We start from the raw sequence: 17,978 nt of genomic DNA on the forward strand, positions 1-17,978 counted from the left end.
GTGTTCGCTTACAAAAGTACGCTACAAAGTTTCAGGTACAACAAGTTGTACCAGTTTAAACCTTGAATTTACTCTCGTCTAAGGTTGCAAGTGCACAACCCTATCCGTGTAGTATATTAAGGTATCGATCCTCAGGGACGGTTTAATTCGATTCTAAATTTCTACAAATCCGAGTTAGGTACTAGAAGTGTGAAAAGTTGGGTTTGGTTTGTTTATGTTTCCTAATTTCGGGTGTCAATTCAATTAACAGTAAATGAAAGCAATTAAAGGTTTTGGTTTTGAACAATGATAAAAGGCGTTCCTAGGGTTTCAGGTTTCATCCCAAACTTTGTCTTCTCTGGACCTATCATGCGACTCGCATCATCTCTGATGCGACCCGTATGATGCGACTCGCATCATCTATGATGCGGGTCGCATGGCCCTCGAGCAGAGCTGACATGTGTTCGTATCTAAGTTGATTTCTTGTGCGAGGCTTCAACCTGTGGCTCTCGCCTACTGGTATCTAACCTAAATTGATTGTCTGGTTAACTAGAGGTATCTACAACCTTTCGATAATAGAAATTTCACCTCTCGGCTACTATTGATCTTAGATCTACCTCAAATGCTCAATCACAATTACAAGATACATCAAGGCCAAATTACTAGAAGAGATGCTATAGACATCTAACAGTAGACAATCAAGAATCAATCAAGAAATCACAATCAAGCAAACAATGAATACTCAAACAACAATCACACAAGTTCAAACTTAGATCAAAACATCATTCAACTCAAAGACAAGGTTTAGAGACTACATCCTAACCCTAAGAACTAGAGATCTACTCAAGCATAGCAAAAGAAAGCATAAAAGAGAGAGAGAATAGGCAGATCATGATGAAGCTCAAAGATCCAAGGTGGATTGGAGAGGATCTTGCAATCTTCTCTTCTTCTCCAAGCGATCTCCAATCTCTCTCTTCTCTCTTGATCTTTTCTCTCTCCTTGAGGCTTTGAATCTTTAAATTTCGGAACTCCCTCTCTGGTAGCAGGGATGGCCTATTTATAGGCTTTTTAAAACGAGTGCTTCAATTCTGGGCCTTTGCTATCTGCTCTGGAAACTCGCGATGCGACCTGCATCAGGTCTGATGCAACCTGCATCGACTCTGATGAGGGTCGCATCAGATGTCTCAGATTTCAGTAACTTCCCTGATTTTGCCCGTTTTTGCCTGATTCCTGCAAAGTAAGAACCAAAACATAGCAGTAGCACATTCTATGGATATTCAATGTAAAAGGCACCATTTGTTGGTTCAAAACATAGATTTTTGTATGGAAACAAGTCGAAATAATAGGTCTAATAAAGTGATATCAAATTCCCCCAAGCTTAACCTTTGCTTGTCCTCAAGCAGAGATCTGTTCTTTGTTACCGGGCTGGACTCTAAATGCAAGTTAAGTTCCTAAATGTGAAAATTTACATGAGTTGCTTAAATCAAGAACCTCGAGAATCTTTATGGTATGATTTGGACTTTCCTTGATCAATTTTGATTCACCCCACAAATTGACTAATCAAACTTCAAGTTCTAGAATGTTTTAATACTTGCAAAGCTGAATACTCGAATTGATCAATCTATCATTCTTTTACTAAAATCAAGCTCTCATTTGTGGAGATTTTCCCTTTTTCTCCCCCAAGCTTGGAACAAGCTTAGGTTAGCAAGTCGCGGACTTCGTGTGTTGGATATATGCAAAAGTTATTCTTCTTTTCTAAATTTGGGAGACGAGCTCAAAGGCGCCCAACAGGACTTATTGCCAGTACTATTATTTTCTCCATCTTTTCTTTCTTTTTTTTTTTCTTTTTTTAATTTGGGAGACGAGCTCAAAGGCGCCCAATAGGACTTATTGCCAGTACTCTTATTTTCTCCATCTTTTTATTATTTTTTTATTCTTTTGCTTTTGCACATACCATGAATACACACATCCATTGGTATTCATTCATACCAATGAATATCCAAATTTGTCTTTATTTAAAATCCCCATTGTCCTATTTAAAAGGCACAGTTCAGTTTCAAAAAAAAATTGATTTTTGATACAATTCAAGTTTTCATCCTTTCAAGTTCTCAAAACATCCCTTCCTAATCAGTTCTTTGATCAATTATGAGGTTAGTTCTAATTTTTCAAAGTCATCCAAATCACAACCAAAATTGTTCAAACAAGTCCTTAACCCAAGCAATCACACAAATTTATCACCTAAAAATGCAAATTTTGGAAAAATAAACATGACCTAAATGCAGATACAGTTTTCTTCTATTCACCCCCCCAAGCTTGAATGAAGCATTGTCCTCAATGCTTGAATTCACACAAGAAAAAGTAAATAGAAGAAAATATGGAAACTAACCAGACATGGAGTGAAGGGTGAAGCGGGGGCGTCTCACAGGTTTGTGGAAGGTGGATCAGGCGGCACTGGAGGAAGCACCCACTTCTGTGGTACACGGACCATGCGATCAAGCCCTTGCATCAGGAGAATCCACAAGATTTCTTTCAAGGTCATGATAGAGCACCTGATCGCGCCCGTGTTAACTTTCAATTTCTCCAAGAGCGTGGCAGTCCGATCGGGTTTGAGATCTGCACTTATGATCACAAGACAAGATTTATCTGGGACTAGGAATTCATACCTGAAGTTAGCTGGGAGAGTCTTGAGTTCAAAAGTCGGCGCCTCTGGTTGGGCTTTGACGCAACCCGCGTCTGGTGCAATTGGCTCGCGTACGGATCCCGCGTGGGTTTCATCCAACCCGCTTCCTCTGGTCTCCAAGTCTTCAGGTCGTGGCATGCGACTCGCGTGAGATTCATGCGGCCCGCATCCAGGTTCCTCCAGGTCAACAATTGTCACCTCTGCTCCATACACTGGTTCTAACTCGTTTGTTTCAACCTGCAACTCATCAGGGTAATTTTTAACTGAACTCTCGTATCCCTCGCGGAGTTGTCCCTTAGCCAATTGATCCATTAGCGTATTCATCATCTTGCTTCGAGCAGCTAATTGGGCATTGATCGCTTACATCTGCTCGAGCATCATCTGATTCATCTTCCCTTGCTGGTGCATGAAGTCACTCACAGCGGGATCAATGTACGGCTCGGGTGGATCAGATTGAAATGCGTGGTTGTTCGAGTTGTTGAATGGTGCATTGTTGTAGAAATTGCGATTGTAGGTGCTGAGATAGTTGACCTGCTCGGGTTCCTCATCCCATTCCGCCAGTGGGCAAGACTCGTAAGAATGCCTCATGTCCCCACACATGACACATGGCTGTGGTCGATGGTTACCGACTGCCTTCATGCTCATTTTGATTAGAGCCTCTTGCATGGCTTCCTCCAGCTCGGCAGCTCTAGCAGATAGAGCTGTGATCTGATCAACCCTGTATCGACCGCCTCCTCCTCCTCGAGAATTGTTGTGGCCGGACCACTGTTGGTATGTTGCCATGGCGTCTTGAGCTTCTCTGTCTCTTTCACACGAGTTGTGTCGGTTGTGATGCGGGGCGCGTCAGGAGGTGGTTGTGTAGGAACAGCTGTGTTCCTGTGATACGAGAAAAGTAAAAGAAAAAAATAAATCAAAAGGAAAGATACAGATTAAAATCTAGATTAACTAAGATAAGCAAAAATTTAGAAAAGAATTGATAGCCGTCCCCGGCAACGGCGCCAAAAACTTGTTCACTTACAAAAGTACGCTACAAAGTTTCAGGTACAACAAGTTGTACCAGTTTAAACCTTGAATTTACTCTCGTCTAAGGTTGCAAGTGCACAACCCTATCCGTGTAGTATATTAAGGTATCGATCCTCAGGGACGGTTTAATTCGATTCTAAATTTCTACAAATCCGAGTTAGGTACTAGAAGTGTGAAAAGTTGGGTTTGGTTTGTTTATGTTTCCTAATTTCGGGTGTCAATTCAATTAACAGTAAATGAAAGCAATTAAAGGTTTTGGTTTTGAACAATGATAAAAGGCGTTCCTAGGGTTTCAGGTTTCATCCCAAACTTTGCCTTCTCTGGACCTATCATGCGACTCGCATCATCTCTGATGCGACCCGTATGATGCGACTCGCATCATCTCTGATCTTTTCTCCAAGCGATCTCCAATCTCTCTCTTCTCTCTTGATCTTTTCTCTCTCCTTGAGGCTTTGAATCTTTAAATTTCGGAACTCCCTCTCTGGTAGCAGGGGTGGCCTATTTATAGGCTTTTTAAAACGAGTGCTTCAATTCTGGGCCTTTGCTGTCTGCTCTGGAAACTCGCGATGCGACCTGCATCAGGTCTGATGCAACCTGCATCGACTCTGATGAGGGTCGCATCGACTCTGATGAGGGTCGCATCGGCTCTGATGAGGGTCGCATCGGCTCTGATGAGGGTCGCATCGGATGTGATGAGGGTCGCATCAGATGTCTCAGATTTCAGTAACTTCCCTGATTTTGCCCGTTTTCGCCTGATTCCTGCAAAGTAAGAACCAAAACATAGCAGTAGCACATTCTATGGATATTCAATGTAAAAGACACCATTTGTTGGTTCAAAACATAGATTTTTGTATGGAAACAAGTCGAAATAATAGGTCTAATAAAGTGATATCAGCATGCAATATTTGTTAGTGTTGTATGTCGTATCAAATGTCACCACATCTCCAAATTCGGCATATGCTCGCCTCGCCTTGCCATCAATCCAAAGTATGTTTTGAACAACTCCGTTACCTTCCGTCTCTATGGCAAAAAAAAACTCAGGATCGTCCTTTTGCTTTTTATTGAAATAACCCAAAGTTGTTTCAACATCAACACCAGCAAACCTCATGTTTTCCTTTACTATTTGATTATTGATATCCTTCTTTGAAAAACAAATTTTATCAATCCCACCAGCATTTTCTGCCAAATAGTGTCAAATTTGTGACGTTGACACATTTTGAGCTCGCATTTCTCTTACAATTTGCTTCTCCTCTATCGACATGCCTTTTAGGGATCTCAAATTTCTTCTTTTGGCTGGACTAGCTACAAAAGGATAGTTATGTTCAGCATTAAAAGTTTACACTTTTCAAATTCTATTCTTTTGTCGGTATACTCTAAGGAAGGTCATGCATCAACTCCTCTTATTCGATATTTCTTTTTTAGGTGTCCTATCCTTGCCATCAGATTCTAGCATCATTTCCACTTGCTTCTACCGAGTTGAGAACCCTTGCCTTGAGCATACCATCCTAATAGAAGAAAGTCCAACTTTCGTCGTGCGTGTAGTATGTACCCGAATACTAAATCCGAGTCTACAAGCATATGAGTTATAAAATTGCCGTGCCTCAAGGTCACTACTAAACTCCATACCAAAAAAAGGTTCGACATTCTCATCACATCCAACACCCTCTTCCTCAAACTCATCACATGCAACATCATCTTTCTCAAACTCATCACATTCAACCTCGCCTTCCTCCAAATTTGAAATTGGAAGCCCACATTTCTTGATACTCATGTTACCTAGTTAAATAATTACATAACATAAGAAATGACTTAGAAAAATGACTAAGAAAAGTCCAATAATTTATGTTCTTATGTTTCCATTAGTACTGCATCATTTAATTTAAAATGACTTAGAAAAAATAGATACAAACCATAACCAAAGTACTAAGGTACTCAAAAGTACTCACTCCAGTAGTCAAAGTGCTCTCTAATCTAAGCATTTATAACTTCATAAAGAAAATTTTCAAATAGCATTTTAAGATTTTACTTCTTAAAAAAACGTAACCATAGTAAGGGGAACAACCTGAACATAGGAGAACCTCAAATATTCATTAATTCCACATGATAGACAAATGATACAGGTCATCAAGAATAATGCTAGGATTACACAAGTCTGTGTCGTTGCAATCAAGACAATTGTGTCTAAACTAAAACTAAATCGTCCCAACAAAGTAATGCTAAAATCAGTCCATCTGATCTATATTTTGCACGAATTTTGTCAGTCTTAGAATTTCTGCAAATTTCTAAAGAAGTCAAGGTCCAAACAGAAATAGTCTAAGATGAGAGAGAAAAATACCTGAAAAAAGGGGATAAGAGTGACAGCTTGCACGGAGTCGGAGAAGGGTTACGGATTCCCTTCTGAGTCCCCCTGTAAACTGTAAAGTTTAGAAGAGCTTAAATGGCCCAATTAGGCAATTAGCCCACTGACACGGCTCCTTTCTCTATATCAACTTCCTGGGCCCAATTGCGTGTTTCCTTTGGAAAGGGTTTAGCAGGGTTTTCGCTTAACACAACGAAACCAAAACACTGAGCTTGACAAAAGGTCTCGCTCAAAATAAATAAAAGAAAATGATCCGATCGGCTTCTTCCTCCCTCTCTCGATCCATCGGAACCCCAATCCGACGTGGCTTCAGTTCGTCCGGTCATCAGCCGGAGAAGCTCGTGGCGGCGGTGCTATTCGAGCGGTTGCCAGTGGTTGTGCCCAAAATCGACCCCGTCGTCTATGCTTTTAATGAATTTTCGTAAGTAAATAACTTATATTTTCTAAATTCAGTGTGTTTTGCATGTGTATGTTCACTTTTATCTGTGGGAACTCAGAAAATTTGATTGGAAGTGTAGGTTTCAGTGGAGGCAGCAGTACAGGAGAAAGTATCCTGACGAGGTGTTAGAGAAGGCTAATAAGAAGTAAATTGTTTGACTATATTGAAATTCTTTATAACAGTTTCGTTAGTGAAGAAAGTAATTTGAAGTGGGCCTATTCATTTATGTAAAACTTCCTTTTATGTCCAAACTGGTCTACAATAGGGTCAATTCTAATTTCGAAGCTATAAATTTTTAGGGTTGGACCCCCTGGCCCCTGTAACTACTTTCTTATATACTTAACCAACTATATACTTCGTTATCACTATTTAATGAAGAGGTACTTATGGCACTATACTGAGCTTGTGGTTAGCGCTAGTTTCAAGCACTTAAAAAAATGACTAACTGATCTGTACTTGTTTTTACTGTACACCATTTAAATTTTGTTATAGGGAAAAAACTGGTTTTCATATTGACTATGTACCAGCTCCACGAATTACAGAAGCTGATAAAACAAAGGACATCAAGTGAGTATGGTCTCTATCCTCTGTTATTTTACTATTAATGTTCAAAATTTAATGTGTATTTGCTGCTGTCAGAGGCCTTATGATTACTTATAGCTTAATATTTTATATGTTAGATCATTACAGAGAGCACTGGATAAGAGGCTCTATCTTCTCATATACGGTAGCGGGTATGGAGCTCCTGATGACAAACCAGTCTGGCATTTCCCTGAGAAAGTCTATGAAAATGAAGACACTCTGCGGTTGGTAGGTTTCCAGAATTAACCTTCCAAGTTCATTAGTGTACTGGTATGAACCAGCATACTTGCATTAATTCCATATGTAGAGTGGTGTTAGGTCGAGTTATTCTGAAAGTTGGTTGCTTAATTGAGGGCGAAGAAAACAATTTTGGGGCTTATCAATTGGGTTCATCGAGGCCTAAATGGAGATTTGGGATTAACTGAAAGTACCTTTTTTGGTTTGATTGCACAGTTTAGATTTTTATTGAGGCAAAATAATGAGGATTTGATCATGCAATCTGAGCATAGTTCATTTTAATTGCACAGTGATGATTAATTGAATCATTTACTATTAAATTCACTATTGGAGGAAACTATACTGTTGCAGTACTGTGAAACCTTCCTATCACATTCTAATTTTTCTCCAATTTATATCTTCCAGTGTGCAGAGTCAGCTTTGAAATCTGTGATAGGAAGCCTTCATAATACTTATTTTGTCGGTAATGCGCCCATGGCACACATGGTTGCAGAACCAAAAGAGAACATCCCGTCTTCCCAATCATTCAAGGTAACTTTAATTTTCTTTTGTTTTAAAATATGAAGAACTAAGAAGAAGATTTAATTGCACTTTTACTTTTTATCCTTGGTACCTATTTCAGTATGACCTTTGAAGTTTGAATGCTACATTTCTCAGTTTGAGCAAAAAACACTGTATTTTTCCTATTACATTTGCAATAGGAATTACCAAATTTAGAATGCAAAGGTTATATATGACTGGTGAGTGAATTTTACCAAAAAGAGATATAATAGATTAAATTTTAAATGAATCAAGGGCAAGATAGTGCTTACAAGTGACCTGGGGAACTAACTGAGGGTTAACACCAAATGACACAAGGATCGGATATTTTGATGTCACTATGCTGACTTTATGCAAAATTGTTTTTCAGAGGTTCTTTTTCAAGTCGCAAGTAATTGGTACCAATAAATTTGACATCAGCAAAAAATGCAAGGACTATGCATGGGTTACAAAGGAAGAATTGCTCGAGTATTTTCCTGAGCATGCCTCCCTCTTTGATAAGATGATTATTCACATCAAGTAGCTGTTGTTTTGTTTCCTTGCAATTTGTAAAAGTAGCTAGAGAGCTCCTATTTAGCATTGTAATAATACCATTGGGAGGTAGGTGGCTAGAGAGCTCATCTCTTGTTGTGATTTTGATAGACTTTTATTTTCTTTTAATTTCTTTTGATTCTTTTTACTTGGAGTATTACATTAGCTTCAAACTGTGACCTATTTGAACCTTTTTGAAGCTGATCTACTTTTAGTCATTCTTCAATTTCTTGGTTGTTTAATTTTATCTTTCATTCTTTACGACTTGTTTGAATTAAAGCTGATCTAATTTATTTATATGAGCTGCAGCACATTGAAAAAGAAGGATAAATTGAAATCCAATAACCAAAGGTTGTTATGAAGTTGTATAACCTTTTTAACTCTGAAAATGGCTCTACTTTGATTTTGGCGATTACGAACTTAAAAACGCTCAGAAAATGAGAGCTGGAAAATTCCAGTTTCTATGAAAAGGAGAGCAACTAGAAAATAGAATCCCCTGAACCGCCATATAAAGCGACTCTACTTTTGACACGACTCTTGGTGGGAGGGCACGTCCGTCCCTCTCCTGCCACGTCACTATTTCCCACATGGGCATGCGCCTCTCAAGCCCTTTCGCCTGATTCTTCTCTGAACACTTCAGTTTTCAATGACTATTTTACATTTTCACTAATTATAGGAAAGAACTGTGTGAGCTTTCGTCCCTAAAAAAAAAAATTAGAAATCAGAATTTCAAAAGAGTTGGAATGGAGGTGCCCATTGGTTTCTTCGCCAAGCTATGGAGCCTTCTCTCTTTCCTTCCTTTCTTTCTCTTGCTTCTTCTGCTTGGCATAATCAAAGGTACTTCGTACGCTGAGATTGAATGTGATTTGGCGCTAGTTTTATGATCTTTAAATATGTAGTCACTATAAATTTTCTTTTGTTTTTAAAATAAGATGAAAAATGCTATCAACAAGTTCATAAACAAAAGAAAAAACTTGGAAGGAAATAAAAACTACAATAAAGAAGTAACCATTTTTCCTGCTTTAGCAGAATAGCAGTCTGGGATCCACTGCATTGCATACATCCTTAAATTGATGATTTCATTTATATATGTTTTATTCAGCATTTTCACACCAGGTTGTACTATTAAAACTATTCTTCCTCGGATATTTATTTTTCTTTTGTAACCGGTGCATATGTAGTTAATTTTGAATAAATTGAAGGATTCTTAAAAAAAATATTGAATAATAAGTAGGGCCTCTTAATAGCATCTATGCATTGTTTTCAGCTGCTGTTATTGGTCCGGTGGCGGCTTCAATTATTTTCTTTGGAAATTGTGCTGTAATTATTGGTCTGTGGCCTGCACATTATGTTTGGACGTACTACTGTGTGCTAAAGTATTTCATCTTTCACCTCATGTCTAACGTTATCTCTTATAACTATCAAAGCCACAATGTAGGAGCTAAATTTACTAAATCTTGTCCAATTTGATAATTTAAATTCAGAACAAAGAGAATTGGGATGGTATTGAAGATCCTTATGTTGGTGTGCTTGCCGGTACCGCTTCTTCTTTGGCTCCCATTTGGTGCTCTTGGGAGTCTTCTGGTGGGAGTTGGATATGGTTTCTTTGTCCCCTTAATTGCTACTTTTGAAGCAGCTGGGGAGAATGCTATTGACAAGCTGTCCCATTACTTCTTGGTAATAGTTTTTTGACAAGCTTTTGCATTTTTTTAAGAAGAAAATTCTACTTAATACTATATTTTTAAGTTTGATTCTTTTTGGTTGACATCAATAGTTTCACCTTTTAATTTGCATAAATTGAATTTAATCAGGGGATTTGTTACTTGGAATGATATATTTTGATCCCATTTTGGGTGCTGAGATGAAATTATGATTCTTGACTTGAAAGCACCCAAGTAATCAGAGTCTCAGCTTAATGCCTATATATTCATCTTATATTAAAAGCATATGATGATTCTTTGATAGGATGGATGTGTTAGTACCATCAAGGGTTCATGCACATTGGTTCGTGATTTCACAGACTTCAGTTTTCATTCTTATTTCTCACTGATGGATGAACTGAGTGAGGCAGTTAGTGATGAAGAAACTCCAATAGATGTCAAGTATGCGGTTTATAATATACCTTTTTGTGCTCTGCTACTATTAGCAACTTAATTTTAATATTTTTAAGTATCCATTTTTTTCACTTGCTTGCTTCATCCAAATTATTGTTACTCATATTTAGACACTAATGTTCTAGCATACATGTCAACAGGTGTATTAAAGTGGTGAGGTATTTTGGTTTATTCGGTTTAATTCGTTTTAAATTCATTAAACTTTAGTTTTGCGATATTGGCTCGGTTTGCTAATTTAAAAACAAATCAACCAAACAAATCAAATAAACTGAAATTGAATTATATTATAGTAGTGCCAAACAAACTATAGTGGTTTCTGTATGTTTATCCCAATAATCATCCTTTATTGGATATTTCATTGATTGAACCCAATTTTAGTCATATAGAGTTTGATTCCAAACAAAGATTGAGGCTATGGTACTATGCATAGCACATATTGGCCCGCACTATGGACTAAAATCTTCGGTTTCAAAATCCTAACGATTGATCCAAACCATTCAACATGGTCTCCATATGAACATGTACTCGTAAACTAAATTTTACATTTTTTATAATTTTTTTACTATCTTTTTAGATGGGTTTAAATCACTGTTTGTGGATGGTCCAGAATTTTCAGATCAAGTGATTTTCTACCCATCTAAAAAGATAGTAAAAAAATTCTAAAAATTGTAAAATTTAGTTTAAGGGTACATGTTCATATGGAGACCATGTTGAACAGTTCGGATCGATCGTTAGGACTTTGAAACCGAAGATTTTAGTCCATAGTGCGGGCCAATATGTGCTATGCATAGTATCATAGTCTCACTCCCAAACAAACATACAACACAAGATACAGGAAAACACTAGGTCAAATAATCTCGTGTACCAGTTGAGAATTGGTTCATTAGCTCTTGGTCAAACAGACAAGTTCATGGTCAAATAAACAAGTTCAGGACAATTACTTTATGTCCTGCTTGCTTTTTGTTCTTATTTGCTTTGGCTTATAGATTTTTCCCTTCAATGAAGGTTATCAGTGCTACCCACGAGTTTGCTAGTTTCAGTTCTTGCCATGCCATTAGATGTGATTATGATAACTGGTGTTGCGTTATGGAAAAGCCTGATCATGTTATTGAAAGGATGGCAGAGGCTCTTCCTTGACCTAATTGGTAGAGAGGGGCCTTTTCTTGAGTCTGTTTGTGTACCTTTTGCTGGTCTGGCCATTCTTCTTTGGCCACTAGCAGTGGTAGGATCTGTGATCGCGGCATTTATCTGTAGCTTTTTTCTAGGGTTTTATGCTGGAGCCATTGCCTACCAGGTACATGATGTGTATTTTTCTTTTAGAACATGATATTAGAACAATGGCGTCTATTTTTTGTTTTGTCAGAACATGATAATAGAACAATGGTGTTTAAATTTTTTTGTTCTACAAGTGATAATAGAACATGATATTAGATGTACTTGTAAGAACAATCCCGTTTAAGTTCTTTTTTATTTTACAAATGGTTCCTGAAAAGGGCAATTGCTTGTTTTGAAGGAAAGTAACCTTTTCCCTTAGTAGATGGTGACTTTTCTATTATTTTTGGGGCAATGAAAAATGAGCATGTTAAGAACTAGGCTAGGGGCCATTGCATATCTCGTGTCTACTTAAAAAGCTCAGAGATTTGTCACTCCACTACTTGTTATATTGAGCATATATTATTTTCCTTTTTAGGAGGATTCTCTGAGGTTGGGGCTTGCATATATGGTCTCTATTGTATCACTGTTTGATGAGTACACAAATGATTTGCTTGACCTAAGAGAGGGCTCTTGCCTTCCAAGGTATTATTTTTGGAGTTGTTAAATTCACTGAAGGTTTAGTTGAGACATATCCAAATTATGGTCAGATTGAATGAACTCACTAATTTTTTTTTGACAGCCAGGCCTGCATACCGCAAAGCTCAAATTGTGGAAAATAAGGAAGGTATTGGGAACAACAAGGATAGAAATGAACAAAATACCAAAAAAGAAAATGATAATGCTACAAAGGCAATCAATAGAAAGAGGCTGGGCCCAGACCGAACAAGGTCGACAATTAAGAATTCTATCCAAGAGTTAAAACCCATCCAAGTAATCTTTTAATACTCATGTCCTTTTAATTAAAAAGTGGATTGTTAAAAAAAATCTTACTAGATGTATTATCTGTATTTTAAGCTGTTTGCAAAAGAATGCTATGTTTGAAGATCAACATTAAGTTGTTGTTTGCATGCCCTGAAAACTTTACCAGTCGAACATCTCTCTTTTTCCTTCTTCCTAATTGGAAATAAAATGTTTTACTTATTGTAGGTTTGGGATTGGCTCTTCAGATCATGCGAGTTAAATGGAAAGGTTTTGCTTAGTGAGGGGCTAATAAATGCGGAGGATATAAATGCTTGTGTCAATAAAGGCAAATGCAAGAAATTGAGTTTAAGCCTTCCTGCCTGGTGTATTCTTCAGTGTTTAATAAGATCGGCAAGATGCAACTCCTATGGACTACTGATTTGTATGGAATAATGATAATAATAAAGTTGATGACATGTCAAGAGTAATTTAAAATACTCATACTACCCATATTGCAATGTTATCCGAATAAGTACAGGTGTGAAATATTACGGGGTTAATGGTAGCTTTTTGTTTTGGTGTGTGTGTGTGGGTGTGGGGGGGGGGGGGGGGGGGGGGGGGGGGGGGATTGACAAATATTTGTTCATGGTTCAGTTAGGCCTCAATCAATTATCAATGATCTAGTTAAGCATGAAACTGAGGAACAGAAAATCCTGCAAGATAATGACCATGTAGAACTCAGAGAAGCAATTTTTGACTTCTGTTGTGGTACAACAATGGGACCATTGAGTTTTGAACTTGAAACCTAGTTATCCTCAAAAGTTTGGACCGTTTTGGAATTTTACTTTGTTTCATCTGCTTTCTACTTACAGCGGATGAAGTTGAGGTGACCAATTCCAGCTGGCCAAAGGATAAGGTACTCAATTGGATATTTGGGCCTCTATTGATCATAAAGGAACAAATAAGAAGCATGGAGTTGACCGAAGAAGAGGAGGCATGCTTGAGGAAACTAATTATGATAAACAAAAACGCAATACCAGAGGATTGGGACGAGACAGGGTATCCGTCGTGTGACAATGTGAGGAGAGCTCAGTTACAAGCAATTATTAGAAGGTACACCAAGTTGCTGTTCTTTTTTTATTTTTTTGTGAATAAATCTGTACCTTTTGTTCAGCTCTAGTATACTTGAGAGCACCACTTTGTGCGGTGAAGTTTTTAACTAAGGAAGAAAAATGAATAGTGATTCACTGGTAAAACCATGAAATGATGCAAAATGTTTACTGTTGCCAGGAGTTGCTCTTCATTAGTTGGATTAGATAAAGTCGATCTATTCAATCTGTTAGTTTATGCTAAAACTAATGCTTAGATTAGTAATAAAGTGCGCTGCATGTACAATTGGGGAAAAAATGAGAACTATATGGTATGATTTTGGTTTAGATCTATAAGAGATCGTAACTTTTGAAAGTCAAATGTCTACAATCAGGACATAATCTTTTAATTTTCTAAACAGGTTGAAAGGGATAATAGCTAACATGACTAGGATACCTAGTTTTAGAAGGCGATTTGGAAATTTGGTGAAGGCTTTGTATCATGATATAGTTTCAGATGGTGGAACAAAGGAAACAGTGAGCTTAGAATCAGGAGATAGAATTGATTTCACACAAGCAGAATCTGAAAACAATAACCATATACAGGACCTGTCGGGCGATTCAGCCAACAACGGCGATATTGTGTGATGTTTGTATTAGATAAATTCTATTTGAGATTTTATGCTAGTTTTTAACAATTACGGTGAAGATTAGCTAGAGGCAGTTCGTATATTTTGTGCATGTGCAGTGTTCAGGCCTGAGTTTATTTGAAGTATATTCCAATGAAAATATGAAATTTGTTTATTTTAACAGTATTAGCTTTAACTCATTCATAAAGTGTTTTATTTTTCCCTAAGGTTGGCGGTTGTCCGCCAACAATATATTAATAAGAACTTGATAATTGTACCCCGAGACAAAATTTCCTGGCGTGTCCCCCAAGTAGTTTAACAGAAAAAACTTTCAATGTTATATAATTTTCATTTCCAGCGCTAATATTCAAACATTTAAAGCTCTGTTTATAATATTTTACAATGCTACTTGCAAGCATTTAAACCTCTGTCTGCAAGTATTAAAATTCTAAATCTGTATAGTTTTAACTCCTAACTACTTTTGTTTTCAAGCCAAAAACGAAAAGATTTCTTTCACCCACTTTTTTTTTTATTTTTTCTCTGATCATTCTCATCCATTTTCTCGACGATCCGATAAATTTTGTGAATCTAAAAATATGAACGTTTTTTATCTGATTTTCTCTTTCAAATGAGATCCATGAAGAATAACTTTCGAGTTATATTTGTGTCGTAATTTTTTTTTTACCACTTTAAATCTTTGTGACTTTCAGTTCTTTTTTTTTAATTTTGTTTCAAAATAATTTAAACCTCTATTTACAAGCATATAAACCTCATTAATAACACTTTAAATCTCTAGAATAAAACATATAAACCTCATGTACAAAGAATTAAAACCTCAACAATAACATTTCAAAGCATATAAACCTCAACAATAATACTGCATTTATAAAGCATATAAATCTCATGTACAAAGAATTAAAACTTCAACAATAACATTTCAAAGCATATAAACCTCAACAATAACACTGCATTTACAAAGCATATAAACCTTGTGTACAAAGCCTTGAAAATTTTAATGGTTATAGACTAAGATTTAAAAACTTGAAAATTTAAAGTCTCATGAGTTTTACTTTAAAATTACTCAAAAGTATTTCTTCATGGATCTTATTTGAAAGATAAAATCAAATAGAAAACGTTCGTATTTTTAAATTCGTAAAATTCATCATGGATCGTCGGAAAAATAAATTATAATGATCAGAGAAAAAATAAAAAAGAGTGGGTGAAATGAATCTTTTCGTTTTTGGCTTGAAAACAAAAGTAGTTAGGAGTTAAAACTATGCAGATTTAAAATTTTAATACTTTCAGATAGAGGTTTACATGCTTGCGAGTAGCATTGTAAAATGTTATAAACATGGGATCGACTAACAGTCCCCCTACTTCAGTCCCCTATCTGTCCCCCGCACTAAAAGACAAAAAAAAAAGTTAAAACGTGCTAACTACCACCAAAGAGCAAGATTAATGCTATTTTATTAATAGTCAAAACGTATAGTATTCATACCTACGAATTTATAGTATTCATACTTATTATCAGAACCATTCGTTATATGTAAACACAACCTGGAGGGGACCAGTAACGACCAGGGGGACCGCTGACGTCTTGTGACAGCCTGGATTGAGGACCGCAACCGTCTGAAAGCGACATTTGCCAAGATTGGGGACCACTACAGCGAATCTATATATTATTCATATCTAAATAAAGAAGTATTCATATCTAAACAAATGAAGTATTCATACCGACGATTACGAAGTATTCATACATGCATGAAATAATTTATACAATTCAAAATTTAAGTCAGATTCATTTCTCTCACCCCACCTCTTCCAAGAAGTATTCATACTGACGATTACGAAGTATTTATACATGTTTGAAATAATTTATACAATTCAAAATTCATTGTCAGATTCATCTCTCTCACCCCACCTCTTCCAAGAAGTATGCATATCTAACAAATGAAGTATTCATATCTACTTGGTCAAATTTTGTTGTTACTGTGATGCATATGTTTTACCAATTTGAAGACATGAAGTATTCATATTTACTTGGTCAAATTTTAGTGTTACTGTGATGTATATATTTTACTAATAGTTAAGACATGAAGGATTCATATCTACTCATTTGTGTTATTATTTTTTTCATCCACACATCATCTGATTTATTGATATCTAAAACACTTAGTATTCATACTTAAGCGTGAAAGTGTGTATTGTTATGAAACAATATTTGACTTTAATTATTTTGATATTTATAGATAATAGTAACCATATTAACATTTGTATTCATACCTATGAATATATGTACGAATATTAATGTTAAATAAATTTTTAATACATTGAGCATTTTATCGAGCACCTCATGGTCATTATCTTTGATCTCCTTAAGGAACTGGCAAGAAACCCTGGTTCTTTCATCAAGCACTAGAATCTCAATTAGGGCATCGTATGTGGATCCCCTGTGGGCATACCTGATTTGCCGGCCAACCCAGATGAAAAACTTGATACATAATTTGGGGTTTTTGACACTTAACCATCTCAGTCACAAAAGAATCATTCATTTTTTCTCTAAATTGCCTCAAAATTTCAGGATTTTGTCGTCACAGTGTTGCAATTCAGAGGTCGAAGAGGTGATGTAGGTGAGGTAGTGGTGCTCAGAGAGAGGCATCGATGGTGAAAGCTGAAGCGGTGGGGTGGTGACGATGGGTTCCATTGCCCCGGCTACTGCCACTCTCGCCATCTCTTCTCCCTCTCGTAGGTAACCCCACGATCAAGTCAATTGATCGCGCCCTTGCCGTCAATGAGGAACTTCTGAGTCTGGAACTCGGATCCACCTTCGGTGCCAGGTTGCCGATTCGAGAAGAATGGCTGGAGAAGAAGTGAGCAGGGGTAGCAAAAGGGGATCCAAGGAATACTCTACGAGCGCTAATGAAGCTCTCAGGTGGAGGTCATTGAGGCAGGGAGTGGGTTCGGGTGGCGGAGGCTGTTGAGATTGATCGGGATATGAAGGTTTTTCTTTCGAAGAGGGGTTAGATCCAATTGGAGAGAAAGCTGGTTTCTTTTTTTATTAAAGTCTTTTGACTTTGACTTTGACAGTTAGTGAGACTGATTAGTTAGGGGGACAAATAGGGGACTAGATAGCGGGGGATAAAATCATTACTCTATAAACATAGCTTTAAATGTTTTGATATTAGTACTGAAAATGAAAGTTAGACAACATTGGAAGCTTTTTCTGTTAAACTACTTGGAGGACGCGCTCGGGTATGATGGCTCGAGGCACTAGAACATTTCTCTAAGAAAAAGTTTATTACTCATCTCCATTCTTATAGCTTACTAGTCATCTCCATTTATAAATCTCCATTTCGAAAATCCTCATAATAATATACTTTATTCAACAAATTGCGGGTTATCGTGGAGACGCGGAGTTATTGTTAACCATGCCAGATGCATATTAGTATATTACCCGCTTTCTGATCTCGTACGTGTTCATCAAATGCTGAACAAACATCAACCCTACAGAAGTTTCTGATCTCGCACGCTAGAAATGTACTGACTTTTTAATTTTATGAGAAATTAAATAGACTACTTCAAAAGTTGATTGGACATTCTGGAAATCTCTAAAATTAAATGATTATTTTGAAGTTGCTAGACTCATGAAGAAAATATCTTTTATTTCAATATTTGAATTCTCATGTGAGTTACGTCAATTATTACATTTGTAAAAAAGAAAA

General features: G+C 36.8%; 3 protein-coding genes across 5 annotated transcripts; 2 read left to right on the plus strand and 1 right to left on the minus strand.

Moving 5' to 3' along the window:
* Window positions 1-4,559: 4,559 nt before the first annotated feature.
* LOC144560313 (protein FAR1-RELATED SEQUENCE 7-like) lies at window positions 4,560-5,453 on the minus strand. Its single transcript, XM_078309473.1, has 3 exons — window positions 5,153-5,453; window positions 4,946-4,984; window positions 4,560-4,861 (listed from the first exon to the last, which is right to left on the minus strand). The coding sequence occupies exons 1-3, from the start codon at window positions 5,451-5,453 to the stop codon at window positions 4,560-4,562; spliced, it is 642 nt and encodes a 213-aa protein (XP_078165599.1).
* Window positions 5,454-6,222: 769 nt separating this feature from the next.
* DECOY (decoy) lies at window positions 6,223-8,596 on the plus strand. Its single transcript, XM_078309746.1, has 6 exons — window positions 6,223-6,462; window positions 6,560-6,625; window positions 6,973-7,047; window positions 7,161-7,290; window positions 7,705-7,830; window positions 8,210-8,596. The coding sequence occupies exons 1-6, from the start codon at window positions 6,290-6,292 to the stop codon at window positions 8,360-8,362; spliced, it is 723 nt and encodes a 240-aa protein (XP_078165872.1). The 5' UTR covers window positions 6,223-6,289; the 3' UTR covers window positions 8,363-8,596.
* Window positions 8,597-8,988: 392 nt separating this feature from the next.
* On the plus strand, window positions 8,989-14,314 carry LOC144560969 (putative membrane protein At3g27390). Of its 3 annotated transcripts, XM_078310191.1 has the most exons (11): window positions 8,989-9,207; window positions 9,638-9,746; window positions 9,855-10,047; window positions 10,336-10,472; window positions 11,490-11,778; window positions 12,175-12,281; window positions 12,383-12,569; window positions 12,786-12,981; window positions 13,412-13,652; window positions 14,050-14,147; window positions 14,184-14,314. In XM_078310191.1, exons 1-11 carry the CDS (start codon window positions 9,114-9,116, stop codon window positions 14,273-14,275), a joined length of 1,743 nt encoding a protein of 580 aa, XP_078166317.1. In that variant the 5' UTR covers window positions 8,989-9,113; the 3' UTR covers window positions 14,276-14,314. The 3 variants fall into 3 exon arrangements, with proteins under 3 accessions (XP_078166317.1, XP_078166316.1, XP_078166318.1); XM_078310190.1 differs by having other exon boundaries at window positions 14,050-14,314; XM_078310192.1 differs by lacking the exon at window positions 9,638-9,746 and having other exon boundaries at window positions 9,001-9,207; window positions 14,050-14,314.
* The last annotated feature ends 3,664 nt before the right edge of the window (window positions 14,315-17,978 follow it).

This window comes from Carex rostrata, chromosome 10 (genome assembly GCF_964058835.1).
Source record: "Carex rostrata chromosome 10, lpCarRost1.2, whole genome shotgun sequence".
Lineage (NCBI taxonomy): Eukaryota > Viridiplantae > Streptophyta > Magnoliopsida > Poales > Cyperaceae > Carex > Carex rostrata.

Excerpts from the sequence above, each read along its gene's own strand:
- LOC144560969 (XM_078310190.1), top strand. The coding sequence starts at position 9,114 with ATGGAGGTGCCCATTGGTTTCTTCGCCAAGCTATGGAGCCTTCTCTCT. Across the intron at positions 10,048-10,335 it reads AGCTGTCCCATTACTTCTTG|GATGGATGTGTTAGTACCAT; the intron begins GTAATAGTTTTT and ends ATTCTTTGATAG. Across the intron at positions 12,570-12,785 it reads AAGAGTTAAAACCCATCCAA|GTTTGGGATTGGCTCTTCAG; the intron begins GTAATCTTTTAA and ends TACTTATTGTAG.
- LOC144560313 (XM_078309473.1), bottom strand. The coding sequence starts at position 5,453 with ATGAGTATCAAGAAATGTGGGCTTCCAATTTCAAATTTGGAGGAAGGC. Across the intron at positions 4,985-5,152 it reads GCAAGGGTTCTCAACTCGGT|CTAGTCCAGCCAAAAGAAGA; the intron begins AGAAGCAAGTGG and ends ATCCTTTTGTAG. Across the intron at positions 4,862-4,945 it reads AAATTTGAGATCCCTAAAAG|AAAATGCTGGTGGGATTGAT; the intron begins GCATGTCGATAG and ends ACTATTTGGCAG.
- DECOY (XM_078309746.1), top strand. The coding sequence starts at position 6,290 with ATGATCCGATCGGCTTCTTCCTCCCTCTCTCGATCCATCGGAACCCCA. Across the intron at positions 6,626-6,972 it reads TTAGAGAAGGCTAATAAGAA|GGAAAAAACTGGTTTTCATA; the intron begins GTAAATTGTTTG and ends ATTTTGTTATAG. Across the intron at positions 7,291-7,704 it reads ATGAAGACACTCTGCGGTTG|TGTGCAGAGTCAGCTTTGAA; the intron begins GTAGGTTTCCAG and ends TATATCTTCCAG.